The sequence below is a fragment of the Nilaparvata lugens genome, chromosome 4 (genome assembly GCF_014356525.2).
Source record: "Nilaparvata lugens isolate BPH chromosome 4, ASM1435652v1, whole genome shotgun sequence".
NCBI lineage: Eukaryota > Metazoa > Arthropoda > Insecta > Hemiptera > Delphacidae > Nilaparvata > Nilaparvata lugens.
The window spans coordinates 6,924,930-6,945,164 of NC_052507.1; the positions used below are offsets into that span (position 1 = coordinate 6,924,930).

At 33.8% G+C, this 20,235-nt stretch overlaps 2 protein-coding genes across 2 annotated transcripts in view; one reads left to right on the plus strand and one right to left on the minus strand.

Annotated features, from left to right (window-relative positions):
- LOC111056285 (cholesterol 7-desaturase nvd) overlaps window positions 1-16,370 on the minus strand; it is a 66,196-nt gene extending 49,826 nt beyond the window's left edge. The window contains exon 1 of the mRNA XM_022343630.2: window positions 16,237-16,370. The gene's annotated coding sequence lies outside the window, so the exon portion shown is untranslated. The remainder of the gene's footprint in view (window positions 1-16,236) is intronic.
- Window positions 16,371-16,431: 61 nt separating this feature from the next.
- The window catches only part of LOC111056287 (cytochrome P450 307a1), a 32,395-nt gene continuing 28,591 nt past the window's right edge, over window positions 16,432-20,235 (plus strand). Inside the window, exon 1 of the mRNA XM_022343632.2 lies at window positions 16,432-17,226. Within this exon, the coding sequence (XP_022199324.2) occupies window positions 17,136-17,226 (91 nt within the window). The 5' untranslated portion in view covers window positions 16,432-17,135. The remainder of the gene's footprint in view (window positions 17,227-20,235) is intronic.

A 20,235-nucleotide genomic window follows, 5' to 3' on the forward strand; every position in this document is an offset into this window, starting at 1 on the left:
TGATATGTCCAAAGCTGCGCCAATTTATGTAGATGCATAACAATATAATTATCCATTGTTATTATATTACAAATTACTTTTTCATATCATATACTTTCAATAATTATTTTCTTAGTCTATATTATGTAAATTCATCTATAATTTTGCTGTATTGTAAGCTATTGTATATAAGTGTATAAGCCAGTATATATTGTAATCTACATAAATAAAGTAGTACTCAATCAATCAATCAATCAATCAATGCCCACAAGAGCTCCAGGATTCTGATTTGGAATTTTAGAATGGATAATGATTATGATGATGATGATAATGATGATAGGTGTATGGATAAGCAACAGTATTAGATGGGCTTCAAACCACTCGCTGCAGGAAGTATTTTCTGTACTTCAGTCATAGTGAGGTCCACGTTTTAATGACAGTAGGCATATTCAATAAACATTGGTGTTCCTATCCTTGTCTATCATCCTTGTATAATCTAAAGGTGCGTACAGATATACGCGCCGCAAACATGAGCAATTCACTTTTAATCAGCTGATTATATCTGTATTTTTACAGAAACGGTAAGATACAGATATAAAAAGCTTGGCATCAGCTGATTAAAAGTGAATTGTTCATGTTCGCGGCGCGTAAATCTGTACGCACCTTTTGAATCATCTTCTTCTAGTGAAGTCCACATTATAATGACAGTATTTGATAAAAATTGGTGTTGATATCCTTGTCTATCATTCTTGTATCATCTTTGTAAAATTTTTGTATCATCTTCCTTTTGTGAGGTCCACATTATAATGGCAGTATTTGATAAACGTTGGTGTTGCTATCCTTGTCTATCATTCTTGTATGATCTTTGTATAATTTTTGTATCACCTTCCTTTTGTGAGGTCCACATTATAATGGCAGTATTTGATAAACGTCGGTGTTGCTATCCTTGTCTATCATTCTTGTATGATCTTTGTATAATTTTTGTATCACCTTCCTTTTGTGAGGTCCATATTATAATGGCAGTATTTGATAAACGTTGGTGTTGCTATCCTTGTCTATCATTCTTGTATCATCTTTGTAAAATTTTTGTATCATCTTCCTTTTGAGAGGTCCACGTTATAATGACAGTATTTGATAAACATTGGTGTTGCTATCCTTGTCTATCATTCTTGTATCATCTTTGTAAAATTTTTGTATCATCTTCCTTTTGAGAGGTCCACGTTATAATGACAGTATTTGATAAACATTGGTGTTGCTATCCTTGTCTATCATTCTTGTATGATCTTTGTATAATTTTTGTATCATCTTCCTTTTGTGAGGTCCACATTATAATGGCAGTATTTGATAAACGTTGGTTTTGCTATCCTTGTCTATCATCCTTGTATAATCTTTGTATCATCTTCCCTTAGTGAAGTCTACGTTATAATGACAATATTTGATGAATATTGGTTTTGCTATCCTTGTTTATCATCCTTGTCTATCATCTTCCTATAGTGAGGTCCACATTATAATGACAGTATTTAATAAACATTGGTGTTGCTATCCTTGTCTGTCACTTGTCAAAGCAGATAGCGCTATCCTATATTACCTCAGCGATGTCGCCAGATTGTTTTTCAACAATATAGAAATATAATTGATTAGCAAAATATTCAATCACAATTTATTAAAAAAAAATATTATTAAATCATTGAAAGATGAGATTTATTGGCGAATGAAATATAATTGATTATTTTTAACAAGAATGAACAGTAGATTTACATCGGATATATCGGTATAAGCTATCTCTCATAGAAGGCAGTGGCAAGGTAGAGAATCGGCAACACGGTTCTCCTGTCTTTCTCCACAATTTATTATTAAATAAAATTTCTTGGCGAATAAAATATAATTGGTTATTTTTAACAAAAATGAACAATGAGCTATCTCTCATAGAAGGCAGTGGCAAGGTAGAGAATCGGCAACGCGGTTCTCCTGTCTTTCTCCACAATTTATTATTAAATAAAATTTCTTGGCGAATAAAATATAATTGGTTATTTTTAACAAAAATGAACAGTTGATAAACATCAGATATCGGTATCAGCTATCTTTCATAGAAGGCAGTGACAAGGCAGAGAATCGGCAACGCTGTCCCCCTATCTTTCTCCACTGCCATTATAACGTGAACTTCACTATAAGGGTAGGTACCTTTTTTGAGAGGATTCTCGAAGAAATGCATTGAATTAACTCACATATTAACACTTATTTATATTTCAAACTCAAACACTAGGTGCCAGTTGCACAAAAGCCGGTTAAATTTTAACCTTGATTAATTTTACGAGAACCAATCAGAGAAGCCGTCTTTTCTAAAAGGCCTTCTCTGATTGGTTCTCGTGAAATTAATCATGGTTAAAATTTAACCGGCTTTTGTGCAACCGGCACCTAGATGTTGATCGATTGAAGAAGTATAGAAAATTTTCAGAATGAGCCATAAAATTAAGCATTACCATTTCTCCAGACACGAAAAAGTCAATCACTGTGAATTGAATTCAGATGAATGAATTCGGAAACTGAATTTCGAATTCTAGGAAAGCTAGCATCATCTTTTCTACGGTGAAAGCTTGACTATAAAATATGCCAATAATGGAAATGGTCAGTAGCCTAAAAATTCATTGATGAAATGTGTTGAGCTTGGGGGCCAAGCGGCTTAAACGCTGGGAGAAAATATCTCACAATTTTTCTCATTTGGAAAAATTAACTGGCAAGCAGATTGTTTCCTGGAAGAAAATAAATAGACTGAAGGTTCGTTTGCATTTGTTCAATCATTGCATAGTGAACAGATTGAGTTAGAATGAAATGGAATCATGATCATGCCAAATCTTTAAAATTGTCTGTTAATTTTGATTCGCTATTTCTCAACTGTCTAAGAATTGGAGCTGAGTACCACCAGTTCTGTGAACAGTAGACCTCACGCAGTTTTCTCATCCACAAGTATCTGATGTCACCTGTTCTAGTCGATTTAGTTGAATCACAATTAATTCACAGTTGAATCATAATTATTTACTCTTAAAAACTGTTATTTGTTTTCTCCAAGATCAAAAACTCACTCATGTTAATAAACTCAGTTCACATTTGAATTTGTATCCCATAGATGATTTATCCAGTTTCGTGATAACCTTTCCATCTGATAAAAATATTTCTCAACTATTTTAAAATTAATTTTTTCCAATCAAGAATATTATAATTTCTTCGGAATTGTTCAGTTCATTTATTCATTTCTAATTTTATTTTCAATCACCTATTAAATTTGTTTTTCAAATGTGAGAATATAATTGATACTGATGGGCATGCATCATAAAAAATATTGAAACCCTACCTTATAGAAACAGACACGGCCAGACATCTGTGTATTGCATGCAATGAATAATCCACTTGTCAGATGATTGATTATGAATAATACTATAGTCTGATTGATCCTATCTTCAAAGTAGATTATATAAATAGTGATATCAGAGTATGGAGGAATTCCTTTTCTTTTCATATTATCCATAAAATGCAAAATTTCAAAAAACCTTGTGTACACATCGATGCGCAGTTGAAAAAGGAATATTCCTGCCAAATCTCATCGAATTCTATCAACGCGTTTGGCCATGATCGCGTTACATACAGACAGACAAAAGCAAATCGAATTGAACATAGACCTCACTACGTTCGGTCAATTAATTTCTTCATCATAATACAAAAATGTTGATTGATATATTTAACTGTCGAATAGTAGGTACTTATTACTGTAAATTATACTTTCATCAGAGTTGATTGAAAAAATTGAGATTTCATCCGAAATTTTCAAATAAAAAAATTCTACATGCTGTAACCGTGTAACCCTTTGCTGATTCCTATTTTTATCCTAATCTGCCTACGTCCAGTATCCATAATTCGAATCTTTTTTCAAGCCAACAGGTATTGGCTACTAGCAGGTAACCCGTGCTCCGCAAGGGTCCATTATAAAACTTGACGAACTAAAAACTTGACGATATGAAATCTTGAAGAGTTGAAGATAAGCCTCTAACCATCCTCAGATAAAGAATCTACATGCGAAATTTCAAGTTAATCAGTCCAGTAGTTCAGACGTGATGATGTGTCAAACATAATTTTCCTATCACCTACGTGTATAAGCCAGTTCTTTCCTTTATTATAGTATAGATTACAATTTATTTCTGTCGAAAGCATAATAGGCTACCTGAATTCATCTTAGTATACTCTACTAGCTTTCTGGTATAGTATTATACTTAAAAAATATATATTATTTCTTATGAATGTTCAATTATTTGTTAAAATCTTCAAATTCATGTAGAAACAGCACATATTTAACTTGTTAAATTATCGTTCCTATAATTATTATTACACTTTATTTCTGTTCCGACCAATCCACAAATTAATTGATTTATATTATATTTGAGTTACCTATATTGTCGTTTATCGAGAACCAGTATGTAAGCTGGCATATAATGTGATAATCCACATGAATGAAGAAATCCATTCTTATCTAACTGTGGACATAAGGGCGTAAGCTAAAAGGGATATGAAAATATTACTACCGTACACTCAAACTCATATTAGCACACTCAAAAATAAGGCAGTCATCCTATTCTATTTTATTCTATATTGCAATGAACAGTTTGTTAATCACAAAGCGGCTCTCAATATTGTAAACAGAATTCAATTAGAAAAATATAAAAAATTGACAGCTTAAAATTTACAGTAAAGCCACGTTTACACCACAGTTGTCAACAGAAATTTTGATAATTTGTTGTAATTTTCTAAAGAAACGCAGCAGCATTCAACTTGTTTTCTACAGAACATTTTTTTGAAGAAAACTTTTATTGTGAACAATATTAACAATGTTGTCGACACTAGTATAACGGACAGACAACAGTCAGAAAAAAGTTTCTTTATTTCAAAAAATTCATTTAACAAGCCACAAACGTGGCTTTATTTTCTCACCAAAACACGTCTTCATTAATATATAATTTCATAATTATTCTATCATATTGATAATCTATCTGTCAATAATATAAAAATTATTCCAACAGCATCTATCCACAAAACAAAAATAACCTACCCTTGAAGTGAATATGATGATTATGAATCCAACAGAAGATCATATTTTTCTCAACAAATAGTTTTATGATTCCAACCCAATAACCTACTGTAACGTCACGTCAGCTGTACTACTCACAAGCTGCAAATAGCAGAAAACAGCTATACTAACAAACACTACCATACCCAACACTGAATTTCGTCGAAAACATACATTCTGACGTATTGTTAGGTAAGTGGGTCAGATGCGAATACAAAGGTGAAGGGTGTAGGACTGTCTGGGTCCAAGGATAGTATATAGGTACTGGTCATATCTCCCATATAGTATATAGGGCTGTATATAGGGTGTAGGGCTGTCTGGGACGAAGGATAGTATATAGGCATTGGTCCTCTATCCTGTATAACTCAGAGTTAACAATCAGTATAGAAGTTTTCTCTACTATATAGGTATTGGTTCTATATTCTTTAAACGATATTGGTCCTATATACTAATATAGGTCCTATATACTATCCATGATCTGGGACTAGGTGTTATCTGATTGGGTTTCACTTCAAATTGTCAGGATTACTTGTAAAATATCACCGATGCTTCAAAGTCATCAAAACGCTGACTGTTTGAAGTAGAAAAGGACAGACAGATGATAAAAGACACATGCTAAGGGATGGAAGTCAGAATTCTTCATAAATGACACCAATGCTTTGCTTTCAAATAATACTGACAGATTGAAGTGGGAAAGGGCCGACAGATGATAGGCACGTGCTAAGGGATGGAAAAGGATAGACAGATGGTGAGAGACACGTGCTAAGGGTTGGAGAAGGATAGACTGATGATGAGAGGCACGTGCTAAGGGATGGAAACGGATAGACAGATGGTGAGAGACACGTGCTAAGGGTTGGAGAAGGATAGACTGATGATGAGAGGCACGTGCTTGGGGATGGAAAAGGATAGATGATGTAAGGCACAAGGTAAGGGATGAAAAAGGATGGACAGATGACTAGGCACGTGCTAAAAGGATCATCCAGGTGTCACCGGTTATTTTGCCCGATTTTTGGCAAAGTTTTGCATCATTTCTGACCAGCTGTAACCTCACATCCTACGTAACACTTTTGCAACCCTTCTGCAATTCGGCGTAATCACGAAAACAACATGTGAACTCCTACCAACCCTGACCCCCTCGGGAGCCCCCCCCCCACCCCAACCTCCCAGCATTGGATGAATGGAAAGCATTCATGTTATAAGAAATGCTAACAGTTGACAGAGGTCAGAATTGGTTAGATGGGGTGCATTGATGTTATCCATAAAGAACGCTGTCAATTTCAAGAGAATCTCACTAAGCCGACCTTACTTTCGCTGTCAGACATCACCAACAGCTGAAGTTATGTCGGCAAAGAAGTTACGTTATTGAAAAGGGTGGAGGTTTGTCGTTTATTTGTGTAGGCATTATTGAAAATAGGATGCAGAAGGTAAAAACTATTGAGAATCGAATGCTAGCGGATGGAGTATGTCTTTTATTTGTGTGAGAATATTGTCGAAAAATGATAATTATTCTCATGAAATACTGCCTTTTATTTGTGAGAGAATATTGTCCAATAATAATAATTATGCTCATGTAGTACTGTCTTTTATTTGTGAGATAATATTGTCGAAACACATGGAACACACATGCTGAGCAACTTATGAAAAGGCTCAGTTCTGCATCGTATGCAATAAATGATTTGAAGGATACATGCAGTCTGGGTGTCGTACTGGACGTCTACAGAGGCTTCTTTGAAAGTTTAGTAAAGTTGGGGTACATCGTCTCAATTAGATAAAAATATTCAAAGCCCAAAAAATAGCCTATTATTCGGCGAATTTTTAATTTGAGATGGAGACACCCATGTAGAGACATCTTCAAGAATAAAAAAATTCTCACCGTTCCCTCAGTTTATATACTCCCTCAATACTCATGTTAGCATTCAGAAACCTCAATATACTGAACAAAAGGAATGAAACAGCAAGAGAAACAAGAGCACATAACTTATTATACTACCCAATGCATAGGACAACTAAATTTGAAAAAGGAGCACTATATAGAGCAGTAAAATTCTTCAACAAACTTCCAAGCGAAACTTAAGTTTTTAATTCCAAATTTCAATTCAAGAAGAATATCTCACAGTATTTGACAAATAGAGCTTATTTCTCCGATTGCGAGTTTTTAGATGAATGACTGATGATTTTAATTTTTTTACCGCTTTCCTCCCTCGGATCCAACTCCAACCTATCTAGACACAAGGCTTGATTGGATTCAAATAAAAAATTTGTAGCCTTATAATAGTTACTAAACTTCTCTAGTGTCTTATTATGTATTTTATAAATTTGTGATTTATATTATTGAATATATGTAGAATTGTAACAATGCAGAAATTCTTTATATGTTGTAAATAATATTGTAAACGAATGAAATTGCAAATACATACTTTGAATTTGAAAAATAATAATAATTTTGCTCATGGAGTACTGTCTATTATTTGTGAGAGAATATTGTCGAAAAATAATAATCATGCTCATGTAGTACTGTCTTTTATTTGTGAGAGAATATTGTCTAAAATGATATTATGTTCATTTAGTACTGTCTTTTATTTGTGAGAGAATATTGTCGAAAAATAAAATGCTCAAATACAGTGAAAGTAGGATACGGAGTAGCAATTACTGAGATGTTAGATGGATTTTTATTCATTTTAATTGTGTGAGTAATGTTGAAAAATAGTATAATCATGTGTTTTGAGAATACTAGAGGTGGTAGTTATTGGATGGAAGCATAAATATGTTGTTGCCATTGGAGCATTGCCTTTCATGTTTTATGTGAAACAATAAATTCAAGAAATTCGTGTTTCTTGAAAACAATACATTTGGATAATTTGAAGTTACGGGAAATCAAATTGGTGAGTCGAATTTAATTTGATTTAAAATAATAATCAACATTGTTGAAAGCGTTCTACTGCAGTTGATAATGATAGTTCCTAATGAATCATAGGTGGCGAGTGGAGGGTTGTTTTATGTAAGAATTTTGAAAAATAACTTGATAAAAGAGAATGTTGGAGCTGATAGATATTGAGACTTGTTATTTGGTGGGTAGAGTACTTTTTTTAATGTCACTTCTAATACATTCAATACGGTAATGTTCGAGAAAAGAAACTGGAGGTGATGGATGAGAATAATTTGTAATGTTTGAGTAATTTCTATCGGTACACTGAGGTAAGATTGTAATAAAATAATAGGGAATGATAAAATTATCATGTTAGTCGAATTTAAGTAGCCTTAGCAACACCTTGATTTGAGATACCACATAAATCCAAGTCGAAGCGCCCTTGGGTAGAGAATCTTCTCCAGTCATTAATTTGATGATTATGATCAGATATTGTACCTTGAATCTACACAAGCCTCAACTCCTACTCCCTGTAGCCTGCCTAGGGAACTCTTGCAAGGGGATAGGTTCATTGAAACAAATATAATGCGGAGAAATTAATGCTTTTAATTGTAATTGGCATCATCCAAATCTGCGTACAGACTTATGCGCCACGAACACGCTCTTGCGCTCTTCATCAGATATTGTATCGGTAGTCTACAAATTTAGTAAGTTGCAGATCTCATAATAATCATGCACCAGCTGAAGAAAAGTCAAGGCACTATGAATACTAGTGGTTCTGTGAACAGTAGACCTCACGCAGTATTCTCATTCACAAGTACCTGATTGAAACTATAGACCTTATGGAAATACAGCAATAGACTGGCTTCTCCACACATCTGTGTAATCACTTGTCAGCTGATTTATGATTAATAATTCTATAGTCTGATTTTTACTCTAATATTGGCGTATGAAGGAGGCTCCTTTTTCCTTTTATATTATCCTTGAAATGCAAAATTTCCAAAAACCTTGTATATACGTCGACGCGCAATTAAAAAAGGAACATTCCTGTCAAATTTCATGAAAATCTATTACCGCGTTTCGCCGTAAATGCGCAACATATAAACATTTAAACATTATAAGAGAAATGCCAAACCGTCGACTTGAATCTTAGACCTCACTTCGCTCGGTCAATGATAGGTTAATATGAATATGAAGTGATTTGAAAAGCTCTCAAACAATTTATTCCATTGAGGTAAAGTGATTCAATGTAGTTCAAAATTATTTCAATGTGCAACTGAATGAAAAAATATTTTGTTTTGAGTGTAATTCAGTAAAAAATTACAAATAGGCACACTACAAAGTAGGTAGATAAGACAACCTACTATAGGCTACTCTGAATAAAACATTTCGAGATTTCGATTTTTTCATGGATGTTCATATTAATATTGGAAAAATCCAAGACTGAGGTTTTATTAATAGTACAGTGGGCCTATTCGTAGTTGTTTGCCGAATTACACTCGAATCGAAAGCATGATTTATTTAGAGCTATTTTAGCTTTCCAATTATTACGAAAGCTACTCTCAGTATTTTCGAGTACATCGCTTGGAAAATTAAAATTTGTGAAGAGGTAAAAACTAGGAGGAATAAACATGTATAATAGATACAAAGAATAATCTAAATGGAACACAAATACAAAAAAATCTGGTGTGGCGCACTCACACAACTTTCCTTGCCGTTATGAGAATTGATCACCTGACGCTAGTGTTGTCGCGCATCTGAAGTCTACTTATAAACAAAGATCTGAGTCAGCTGGTGACAGGACAATAACGCTGGAGACATACGAGGTCTGCTATCTCTTCATAGTGAATCATTCAATAGAATCAACAGTTACCAACAGTTTGCAATTGGATAATCACATTTTCTGGAATTTCGAGCTTATTTTCAATTTTAGGTGAAAATGTTACTGAACATCAATTGTAGAGATTTTCATGCTCAATCTTTTCCACTCGAATTTTTTGTTTAAATTGTATCTGAAGCCTGATAATTGGGAATCTAAAATCAAACTTTGCAATGATGGGGCGGAGCTCCTAAAATTTTTACAGATATGGGACTTATGACAGTTGATAGAGCTTATCAATTTCTATTTCAGGTATGAATTTGATCAAAATCGTTGAAGCCGTTTTCGAGAAAATCGCGAAAAACCCTGTTTTTGACAAAATTTTCGCTATTTTAGCCGATATCTTGAATTGCATTTGATTGAAATTGTTCGTGTCGGATACTTATAGTGTAAGGACCTTAAGTTCCAAATTTCAAGTCATTCCGTTAATTGGGAGATGAGATATCGTGTACACAAACGCACATACACTCATACACACACACACACACACACACACACACACACACACCACACACACACACACACACATACAGACCAATACCCAAAAACCACTTTTTTGTACTCAGGGGACCTTGAAACGTATAGAAATTTAGAAATTGGGGTACCTTAATTTTTTTCGGAAAGCAATACTTTCCTTACCTATGGTAATAGGGCAAGGAAAGTAATAGAGACATAGACGAAGGAATGGATGCAAAAGAAGAGTGCAGCAACTAATGAGAACGACTGGCCAATCACGAACGAGATCCAGATGACAGGCTTCTAAGCTCCGCCCACTTTCTCCTGATAGTTCAACTCTGTATAGGCCTAGTTCTGAATTCTTCCGGTAGGTGGCAACACTTACAGGGTCGAGTATAATATCATAGAGAACCAATAGCATAAGTAGATATCCCATGGTATAGGGCTATTATGTCGCAACTTTTACTGTTATCTCAAGCCGATAGTTCATGTAATTCTTTCCCGTGAAGCTGTGTGACACTGGTAGTCTCTCATATTATGCCGTCCATACACTCTCATCACAACAAAACAGTAAAAATCGACAATATTCAGCAGTAATCGGCTTGAGATAACAGTAAAAGTTGCTACTTAAACGCCCTATACCATGGGATACCTACTTACGCTATTGTTTCTCTATGATAATATTCTACACTGATCATTTTCAAATTGAGATAAAATAAATTTTGAGCATAGTCATGATTGTACAGTAATGAATTAAACAGTATTTTTCTTGAACTTGCTATTTGACTTTCAAACTTGGAATTGAATCTTGTTGAGTTGTGAGATATAAATAATTATAGTGACTATTAAATTCAATAATATTAAATTATATGAAATGAATGATCATAATTCAATAGCTTCTCCCACTTTGCCAAAATTTCGTTGATGAGGCGAAAAATGTAAAACAATTAAAAATGCTATTTCATAAACATTACTGTTTTAATTCGACTGCTTGATTGAATAGGGGAATTCCATACGGTACATTTATAATACAATTATCGTAATTGTATTTATTATTGTTTAAATGCATTTTATGGAATAAAGAATATTTGAATTTGAATAAGAGACAAGTCACACGGAGCGTTTTTCCAGGCGTTTTCAGACGAGTCGACAGGGCAGGAAGTTCTTTGATTATCAGCTGATTCCCGAACGCCAACCCAATTATAGTCAATCGGAAAGCTTCCAGCCCTGCCGACTCGTCTGAAAACGCCTGAAAAAACGCTTCGTGTAGCTTGACCCTAGAGCTACGCAAATCTGAACAGAAAAATCGGTGCTTGGCGCTTAGAGACTTAAGACCCATAGGCAGATACTCAGTTTAAACGGAGAAATATCAGCTGTTTGTTTAAACCCCGTATGAAACACATTATGATAAATGCAACTATATTCACAAGTAAACGTGGTTTAGCGTTAAACGTAGTGTTAGCATATGGCCCTTAATTATTAGTTACAAGCTAGTTTTTTATGGTTTCACATCCGTATTCCAGTAGGAGTTTATCATAAATGCAACTATATTCACAAGTAATTAACGTCGTTTAGCATTAAACGTAGTGTTAGCATATGGTCCTTAATTATTAGTTCCAAGCTAGTTTTTTATTGTTTCAGACTCGTATTCCAGTAGGAGTTATGGAAGATTTAGCTATGAATAGTTTTACTAACATACTTTTTTCTAGTTCATTATTTTACTTGTTAGATCCATGTCTCCCCTGAAATGCTTCCAGGAGCGTTGAGACTTCCAGTAGGAGTTATGGAAGATTCAGCTATGAATAGTTTTACTATCATACTTCTATCTAGTTCATTATTTGACTTGTTAGATCCATGCCTCCCCTGAAATGTTTCCAGAAGCATTGCGACTTCCCCTTAACCTCTCCCCTCACAAAGAGTTCAAGATTCACTCCTAAATAAGGAGTTTGATAAGGAATGTTATAGCCTAACCGCTACTATAAAAGCCATTCGATAGAGAATTTGATAGTGTAATAATGGAGTTAGACCACCTAGATAGTTGGTGATTCTACCTTCCATTCCTCCCGCTTACCATGGTTAAACTTGTGGAATTTTATCAGTTTTTTCTTCAATCAACTTCCTATAAGAAGCAGCATGTTTCTAGAGTGGGATTCACCACAAACTGATGTTAGCATTCCTTATAAATAACATTAGTGTTTCTCATTTAATTAATGATGACAGCATGAAGTGAATCTCTGTAGAGGACTTGAGCCTACTACCCAAGTTTTAAGTCCTGACTTGATTACACAATTGATTGTTCGTTGAAAGCACCAGTGAGAAGGAAGGATTCATTTTGTTTAGTTTTTCTCTGTATTCCTGATCCTAGCCTGATCCTTGTGGGATCTCCTTTTTTAAATTTGAATTTGAATTTAATCTCCTTTTTTTCAATATTCACAGTGAGAATCACAGTTTTCAAGACGAATGCATCATAGATGCACCAAATGTAAGTTTGACAAACTTTTACATTTACATTTATTACATTCCTTTATCACAACATCAAATTAATGATTGGGAGAGAATCAACAGGATAAACCCAAAACTGTTCCTCTCCCTAATTTTGATAAAAATAGTTCAAATGAGGTTATGAAAACACTTTTATAAAGATCACAAAAATTTACAGTCCAAATATACATTATACTAAAAAATTTGTATCTCGGTTGATCAGAAAGATGAAACAAATTATTATTACACTTGAAAATGCATTAATAAATTGAAAAATATTAAAAAACTTGATAAATTTGAAGCCAGAAATAAATTTTGAAAATTTTGTATACCACAATGAACGGTGTAGAGAGAGTATAGTTTCAGTTGCTACACTATTAACAATATATCTAAAACTAAACTTCTAGTGGCTGGACTGTAGTCCATGACTACATGAATATATCATATTTTTACTGAATAAGATTCTATACCTTATTAGAACCGTATTATATTATAGAAATACTATATAAATATTGTTGTTATGTATGAAAGTATTCAAATATAACCGATATGAAATAATATCAAATATGACCAATTCCATAATCGAAGATCGTCAAGATGAAAGATCCAATCAAAGATTGTATCAAACATCTTTAAAAAAAGTATTCTATATTGTAATTAGTCCCATAGTAAAGAAAGGGGTGATCGTCTGACTATTTATATTTACGAGTTGCAGAGGATTAAAACTGATTACAGAGCGTTGGAGAATGACTTAGTTCTGATTACAAAATCATTCTCACAACTGTATCATAGAAAGTTTTCTGTAAAGTTTGAAGTTTTTAGCTCAAAAATTTCTAGTTTCATTCAAAATTTAGACTTTTTAAATAATTATTAAGTTACTTTTCTAGATTTTCTAATTTTAGACTCTAATAGTATCTATTCGATTCAAAATTTGCTCGTTCATCTGAGTATTGAAGAGCGTAAATTTTATTTTGAAAAGTGAAAGTGACATAACCAACATTTTGATTTAGACAGTAACCTATACAGTAGTATAAATTGGAAATGGGGCAGTTCAGGCATGAGCCTGTTGTGCCTTTCCTCATGTTAAGTATTTGTACACAATGTGATAAATAAATAAATAGAAAAGAGAGGGTTGAGCACCTCATTATATTTATATCCTTTATATTCACGAAAGGAGGATGAAGAATTATGTTTCCAACTCTCACGACAACACTGTATCATAGAGGGGACAGAATTGAGCATCTGACTATTTATATCAACTAGTAAAGGATTGAAGCCTTCTGTTTACAATATTCTCATGACAGGTGTCATTATTTGAGAGAAGGAAAGATATGTTATATGAACAATCTTTGTCTGATTATTGATATTAGCTAGTAAAGTATCAAATAATTCCAATTACAATTCTCAAATCTCAATGATGAATGTGTCATATAGAAGAAAGGATAGAACATCTGATCCTCGAGTGAAGGATTAAATAATTCAGATTACAATTCTCACGACGACAACTATTATAACAGTAGAGATAAGGGTGAGCCTCCAATCATCTACATTTTCGGAAGACGGAGAATTTGATAAATAATCTATCGTTAGAGGATTAAAGAATTCAGATTACAATTCTCACGAATTGTAGAGGAAAGGGTGAGCCTCCAATCATCAACATTTTTGGAAGACGGAGAATTTGATAAATAATCTATCGTTAGAGGATTAAAGAATTCAGATTACAATTCTCACGAATTGTAGAGGAAAGGGTGAGCCCCCAATCATTTACACTTTCGGAAGACGGAGGATTTGATAAATAATCGATCGTTAAAGGATTACCGGCTTCTGATTACAGCGACCGATCATTTATATTTTCGAATGACGAAGGTTTAGGTAATCGATCATTACATGGTTTCTGATTGCAGCGTTCGATCATTTACATTTTCTAGATTACGACCATAAGATCTGATAAGCGATGGCTAGAGGACTACAAACTCCAGATTACTTTTGATAACCGATCGTTAGAGAACTACAGATTACTGATTGCATTAGATTTCTAATTTGAGAGTATTTTTGTTTGCTGTTTGTATGCTTGTTACTTTCCTTGCCCTATTACCATAGGTAATGAAAGTATTGCTTTCCGAAAAAAATTGAGGTACCCCAATTTCTAAATTTCTATACGTTTCAAGGTCCCCTGAGTCCAAAAAAGTGGTTTTTGGGTATTGGTCTGTATGTATGTATGTGTGTGTGTGTGTGTGTGTGTGTGTGTGTGTGTGTGTGTGTGTGTGTGTGTGTGTGTGTGTGTATGAGTGTATGTGCGTCTGTGTACACGATATCTCATCTCCCAATTAACGGAATGACTTGAAATTTGGAACTTAAGGTCCTTTCACTATAAGGATCCGACACGAACAATTTCGATCAAATGCAATTCAAGATGGCGGCTAAAATGGCAAATATGTTGTCAAAACAGGGTTTTTCGTGATTTTCTCGAAAACGGCTCCAACGATTTTGATCAAATTTATACCTGGAATAGTCATTGATAAGCTCTATCAACTGCCACAAGTCCTATATCTGTAAAAATTTCAGGAGCTTCACCCCATCTATGCAAAGTTTAATTTTAGATTCTCAATTATCAGCCTTCATATACAATTTAAACGAAAAATTTAAAATGGAAAAGATTGAGCATGAAAGTCTCTGCAATTAATGTTTAGTAAAATTTCCACCTAGAATTGAAAATAAGCTTGAAATCCGAGAAAATGTGATTATTAAATTGCAAACTGTTGGCTCTATTCAATGATTCACTATGAAGAGATAGCAGACCTCATGTGTGTCTCCAGCGTTATTGCCCTGTCACCAGCTGGCTCAAATCTTTGAATAGTAGACTTGTGATGCGCGGGAACACTAGCGTCAGGTGATCAATTTTCATAACGGCAAGGAAAGTTGTGTGAGTGCGCCACACCAGATTTTTTTTGTTTGCTGTTTGTATGCTTGTGTTTGAATTTTTATTTCTTTGAATGTAAATACTTTCCATTCACCATGTTTAATTCATGACTATGCATTTGTATATAAATGTTTTTCGCAATAAAGAAATCTTGAATATTGATAATCGTTAGAAGACTACAGGCTACAGATCGCATTGATTAACAGATAGTAAGTGAACTTCAAACTTCAGATTACATTGGATAACCGACAGTTAAAGATTACATTAGATAACCGATCGTTAGAAGACTATAGATGACATTAATTAACAGATGGTTAGTGAACTTCAAGGCTGCAATCAATAAAGTGAAAATTGCCGTGATGATTTCCAACCTCCGATAGGAGAAGGAACCAGAAGAAGAAGTGAACTTCAAAGTTCAGATTACATTGGATAACCGACAGTTAAAGGGCTACAGATTACTGATCACATACCTCTAGCGGTATTGATACATTGAAACATTGGATAACCGACAGTTAAATGACTACAGATTACTGATCACATACCTTCAGCGGCAGACGAAGCGGAGGTCAGTATCAAGATCAAGGAGAAGGTATCACTTCGCCGGTAGAGACAAAACAATGAGAGTCAGCGTGGTGCTGCAGACTGTGTACTCCCTTGCCGAGAGCATCAGCTGTCCTGGCTGTGGGTTGGGATTGGTGCTGGGGTGGGGGTAGGCACATAGACTAGCTCGGAGCCCAGCCGCGGACGGTCAATCGACAATCGTAGTCAGACAGTGACACAACTCGTGTTAGCTCCGCAATCGGTGAAGTTGGTCTCATAGTTTCAATCGGAAAACGTGATACACCACGCCAATGGTCTCTATTTAGACATCTACTAAATTTGATCTCTTGATTTTATCGATAAGTGCTACTCTCTTCGACAATGGTCTCTCATTAGTCTTCAAAATTAGGACTCGGTTTATTCTCTTGAAGTGCTAATCCTTTTCTCTATTTAGCCCTCTACTAAATTTGCTATCGATTTAGTCTCTTGATTTTAACGAAAGGTGCTAATCCTTGTCTCTATTTAGCCCTCTACTAAATTTGCTCTCGATTTGCCCAGATTTTATCGAAAAAAGTGATTTCAACTCTACCAATTTTCTGTATTTAATCTTCTACTAAATTCTCCCACATTAGCTTCTAGTATTGATTCTAGTAAGATACTTTACTTCTCTAGTAAAGATATTAGTTCAAACTTTACATCCTAGTTGTTAGTTTCAATTGGAAAAAGTGCAAATATCTCCCCAATGAACACTTATTAATCTAGTTTTTATCGCAGTGATCAACCGCGTCAATGATCTCTAAATAGTCAGAACCAATTCTTCGCCAATGGTAACTATTTAGTGAGCTTTATCTAGTTTTTATCGGGCTCGATAATTGTGCGGAAAATCTGGTGATAGAGAATCATGTCGGCGACTACTGTTGTTCTTCTTCTGCTCTCCACTATCCTGGCGTTGATCAGGGTTTTTGTGAAAGGATTTGGCCACAGTTTTAATGGTAAGTGAGCTCTGTTTCTCAGGTTTAAAATAATTATGTTTTGAATTAAGTGGGGTTAATTGAGTGCTGTATTTATATTGATGGAGTATTTTATTGATTGAAAACAAGACTTGTTTAGTATAAATGATTTGAATTGAATAATTGCCTCTATTAAGTGTGGAGTTAGGACTCTAGGTCCTCTCTGCCACACATGATTTGATAGATGGATAAATAATATCAATCAAATTCTCCTCAATTTTAGGACGATTCATGTATAGAATTTGAGTGGGATTATTCATGAAGTGTTGTGTTTATATTGTTGATGAAGTATTTGACTGAAAACAAGTATCAATCATTTGATAGATAAATAAATAAATGAACAATTGCCTGTTTACTGTAGAGGCTCTGCTCCTAAATTTCAAGACAATACATGTCTGGAAATTGAGTTTGATTATTCATTAAGTGCCGGTTTCACAACAGCCGGTTGAATTTCAACTGTAATTAATTCCACGAGAACCAATCAGAGAAGCCGTCTTTTCAAAAAAGGCTTCTCTGATTGGTTCTCGTGAAATTAATCACGGTTAAAATTTAACGGGCTGTTGTGCATCCGGGCCTTAGTTTTGTATTTGTAGTGATGGAGTATTTGACTGGAAAGAGTATAAATTATTGGATAAATAATAAATAAGTGGATAAACAATTGCATGTCTACTGTAAGGGCAGTTACCTTAATGATGTTTGGGAGTTTTCTTTAGTTGATTAAATCATTGTCAGTTTTAATTTATGTACCGTATATTTGATGAAAGTTTTAATGGTGTAGAATCTATTACTCATGTGATCTATACTCTTTTCAACAATTTATTAGGATGTAACATTGGAATAATTGTCAATTGGAAATCATAGTTTTTAAAGATTGACTAGAAATATGGTAGCATCAGCTATTGACCGCTATATACATTAATAGCTATTACTTTACGTCATATTGGGAAAAGTTCTCTTTACTAAATGAAATTGTTGTTTACGGAGCTTCCTTCAAGTCAATAATATTTTTTTCATTTATTCATATGGTAATAGAATTTGATTTATAAGGTTTATGAATGAATACATAAGTTTTACATCAAAATATTGAGGGAGTTTTCGTCGATAGTCGAAGTGGGGGAGTATTCTTTATTCTTTATTTCATCGATTCATACAATAAATACCTCATCAAAATGATAGGGAGAGAGAAAATAAGGTAACCTTGTGCTATTCCTCTCCCACATTTAGATATTATTTGAAGCTTTTTTTCAAGTGTAGGATCACCGTTTTCCATTGAGAGCTTTCCAATCAAGTTCTGTTTATCAGTGAGTTGACTTTACTCTTCAAATTCTCAACAATTCATCTCATAGAAAATAGAAATAAGTTGATTGTTATTTCCTGATTAGATTAGGGTTGATTGTTGAGGAAGTTTTTCTCAATTTGGAGATTGTGAGTTGTTGTTAAAGGGTTGTTTTTCATTGAGATTCACCTATTTTTCAATATCTCATTCTAGAATGAGATAGCGAGGAACGCGTCATTACAATACTTTTGTATCAATCTTGTCATTTTCTATAATCGAACCATGCATAGTTCACTCGAAAATAGCGTAGTATGGTCTCATTCCTTTAATTTCGAATCAATCATGTGATTCAATCAGACAATATCGAGAGAATCAAAGATAAGTGTAATATAATTTTAACATAAATGTAATAATTGGACATGACTGAATAAATAAATAAATATTTGACTTACATTATTTGAGAACTTCAATTATAAATATTATCAACCCCAAAATTTCCATGAAATCCGACCAATAACTTACCCAGAACTTACCTCATCTGTAGGCTACTCTGTGTTTAAATCAAAATCAATTTTTAATTAATGTTTTTTCGTTATTTGACTTCGAAATATTCATGATACCACAATACTACATAGTAACAATCATGTTGAGTATATTATAAAACAAATTTTCCATGTAACTTTTGCGCTTTGAAATAGGAAGCTTTAGGATTGTAGGCTACATGAAATACAGTGTACAAAATAGATACCTAACCGTAATTTTGTTTCTGATAAACAATCATCACTATAAGCTTATAGTAAATTGTAATAATAATAATAATTGAGAAATAAACAAAATACCGTAATTTACCGTAGTCTAGTTCTCAATGCAAGCATGAAGTCATAGGCATAAATCCTTGAAATTGTTATTAAAGTCATAAAAAGTTAGTGATTTGAAACACTAATAAAAATGATTGAACGTTTGCTTGGTACCGATCTACTTATTCATTTAGATGAAGTCACAATAAATTCATTATTTATTATTGGTGAGCATTGTAGCCAGAAAATAGGTTGAATAATTCAGTCGAATTCACCCAGAGACGTCTAGCAAAGATCCCTTATATTTAATTTGAATACCGTACCACTATCCTCGCATTTTTATCTCCATCAAAAGATCATCACAGTTTATCAACAATCATGAAGATGTCACCTGTTACCTAGCTGTCTGCTCGAAGATTATTAATTATGCAATTTTTTAATGGAAGGGATTTGGTAGGCCTACATCCCCCAATTTAGCAACTGATACTACTCAAATTTTGTCATTGTACCCCAGTGTGTTGGGTTTTGAAATATCCACTTTGCTGATAAAAGTCCTTTTTCATCTCCATGTATTTCACAATATAATTTCTCATTGGCAAAAACATAATATTATTTCAAATCCTTCGGGAGACATAATATTTTACCTGGATATCCTCCTTCAAGAGTGTACCGTTATACATTAAAAATTTGCTATTTATCAAGATAAAACAACACAATATTAATTTTATTATAAAAATTGCATTTATTCTCCATATCGTCTAATAACTCTTCAGTTCATATTTACTCGAATTCAGTTAGCTATAATAAGCCAGAAGTCCGCGAAATAATTATATTGTGATTTATAGGAAAAAAGATTCTAATCTAGTGTAAATCTTTCTATCTCTAGACCATACTATCTCTATCTCTCGACTGTTAAGA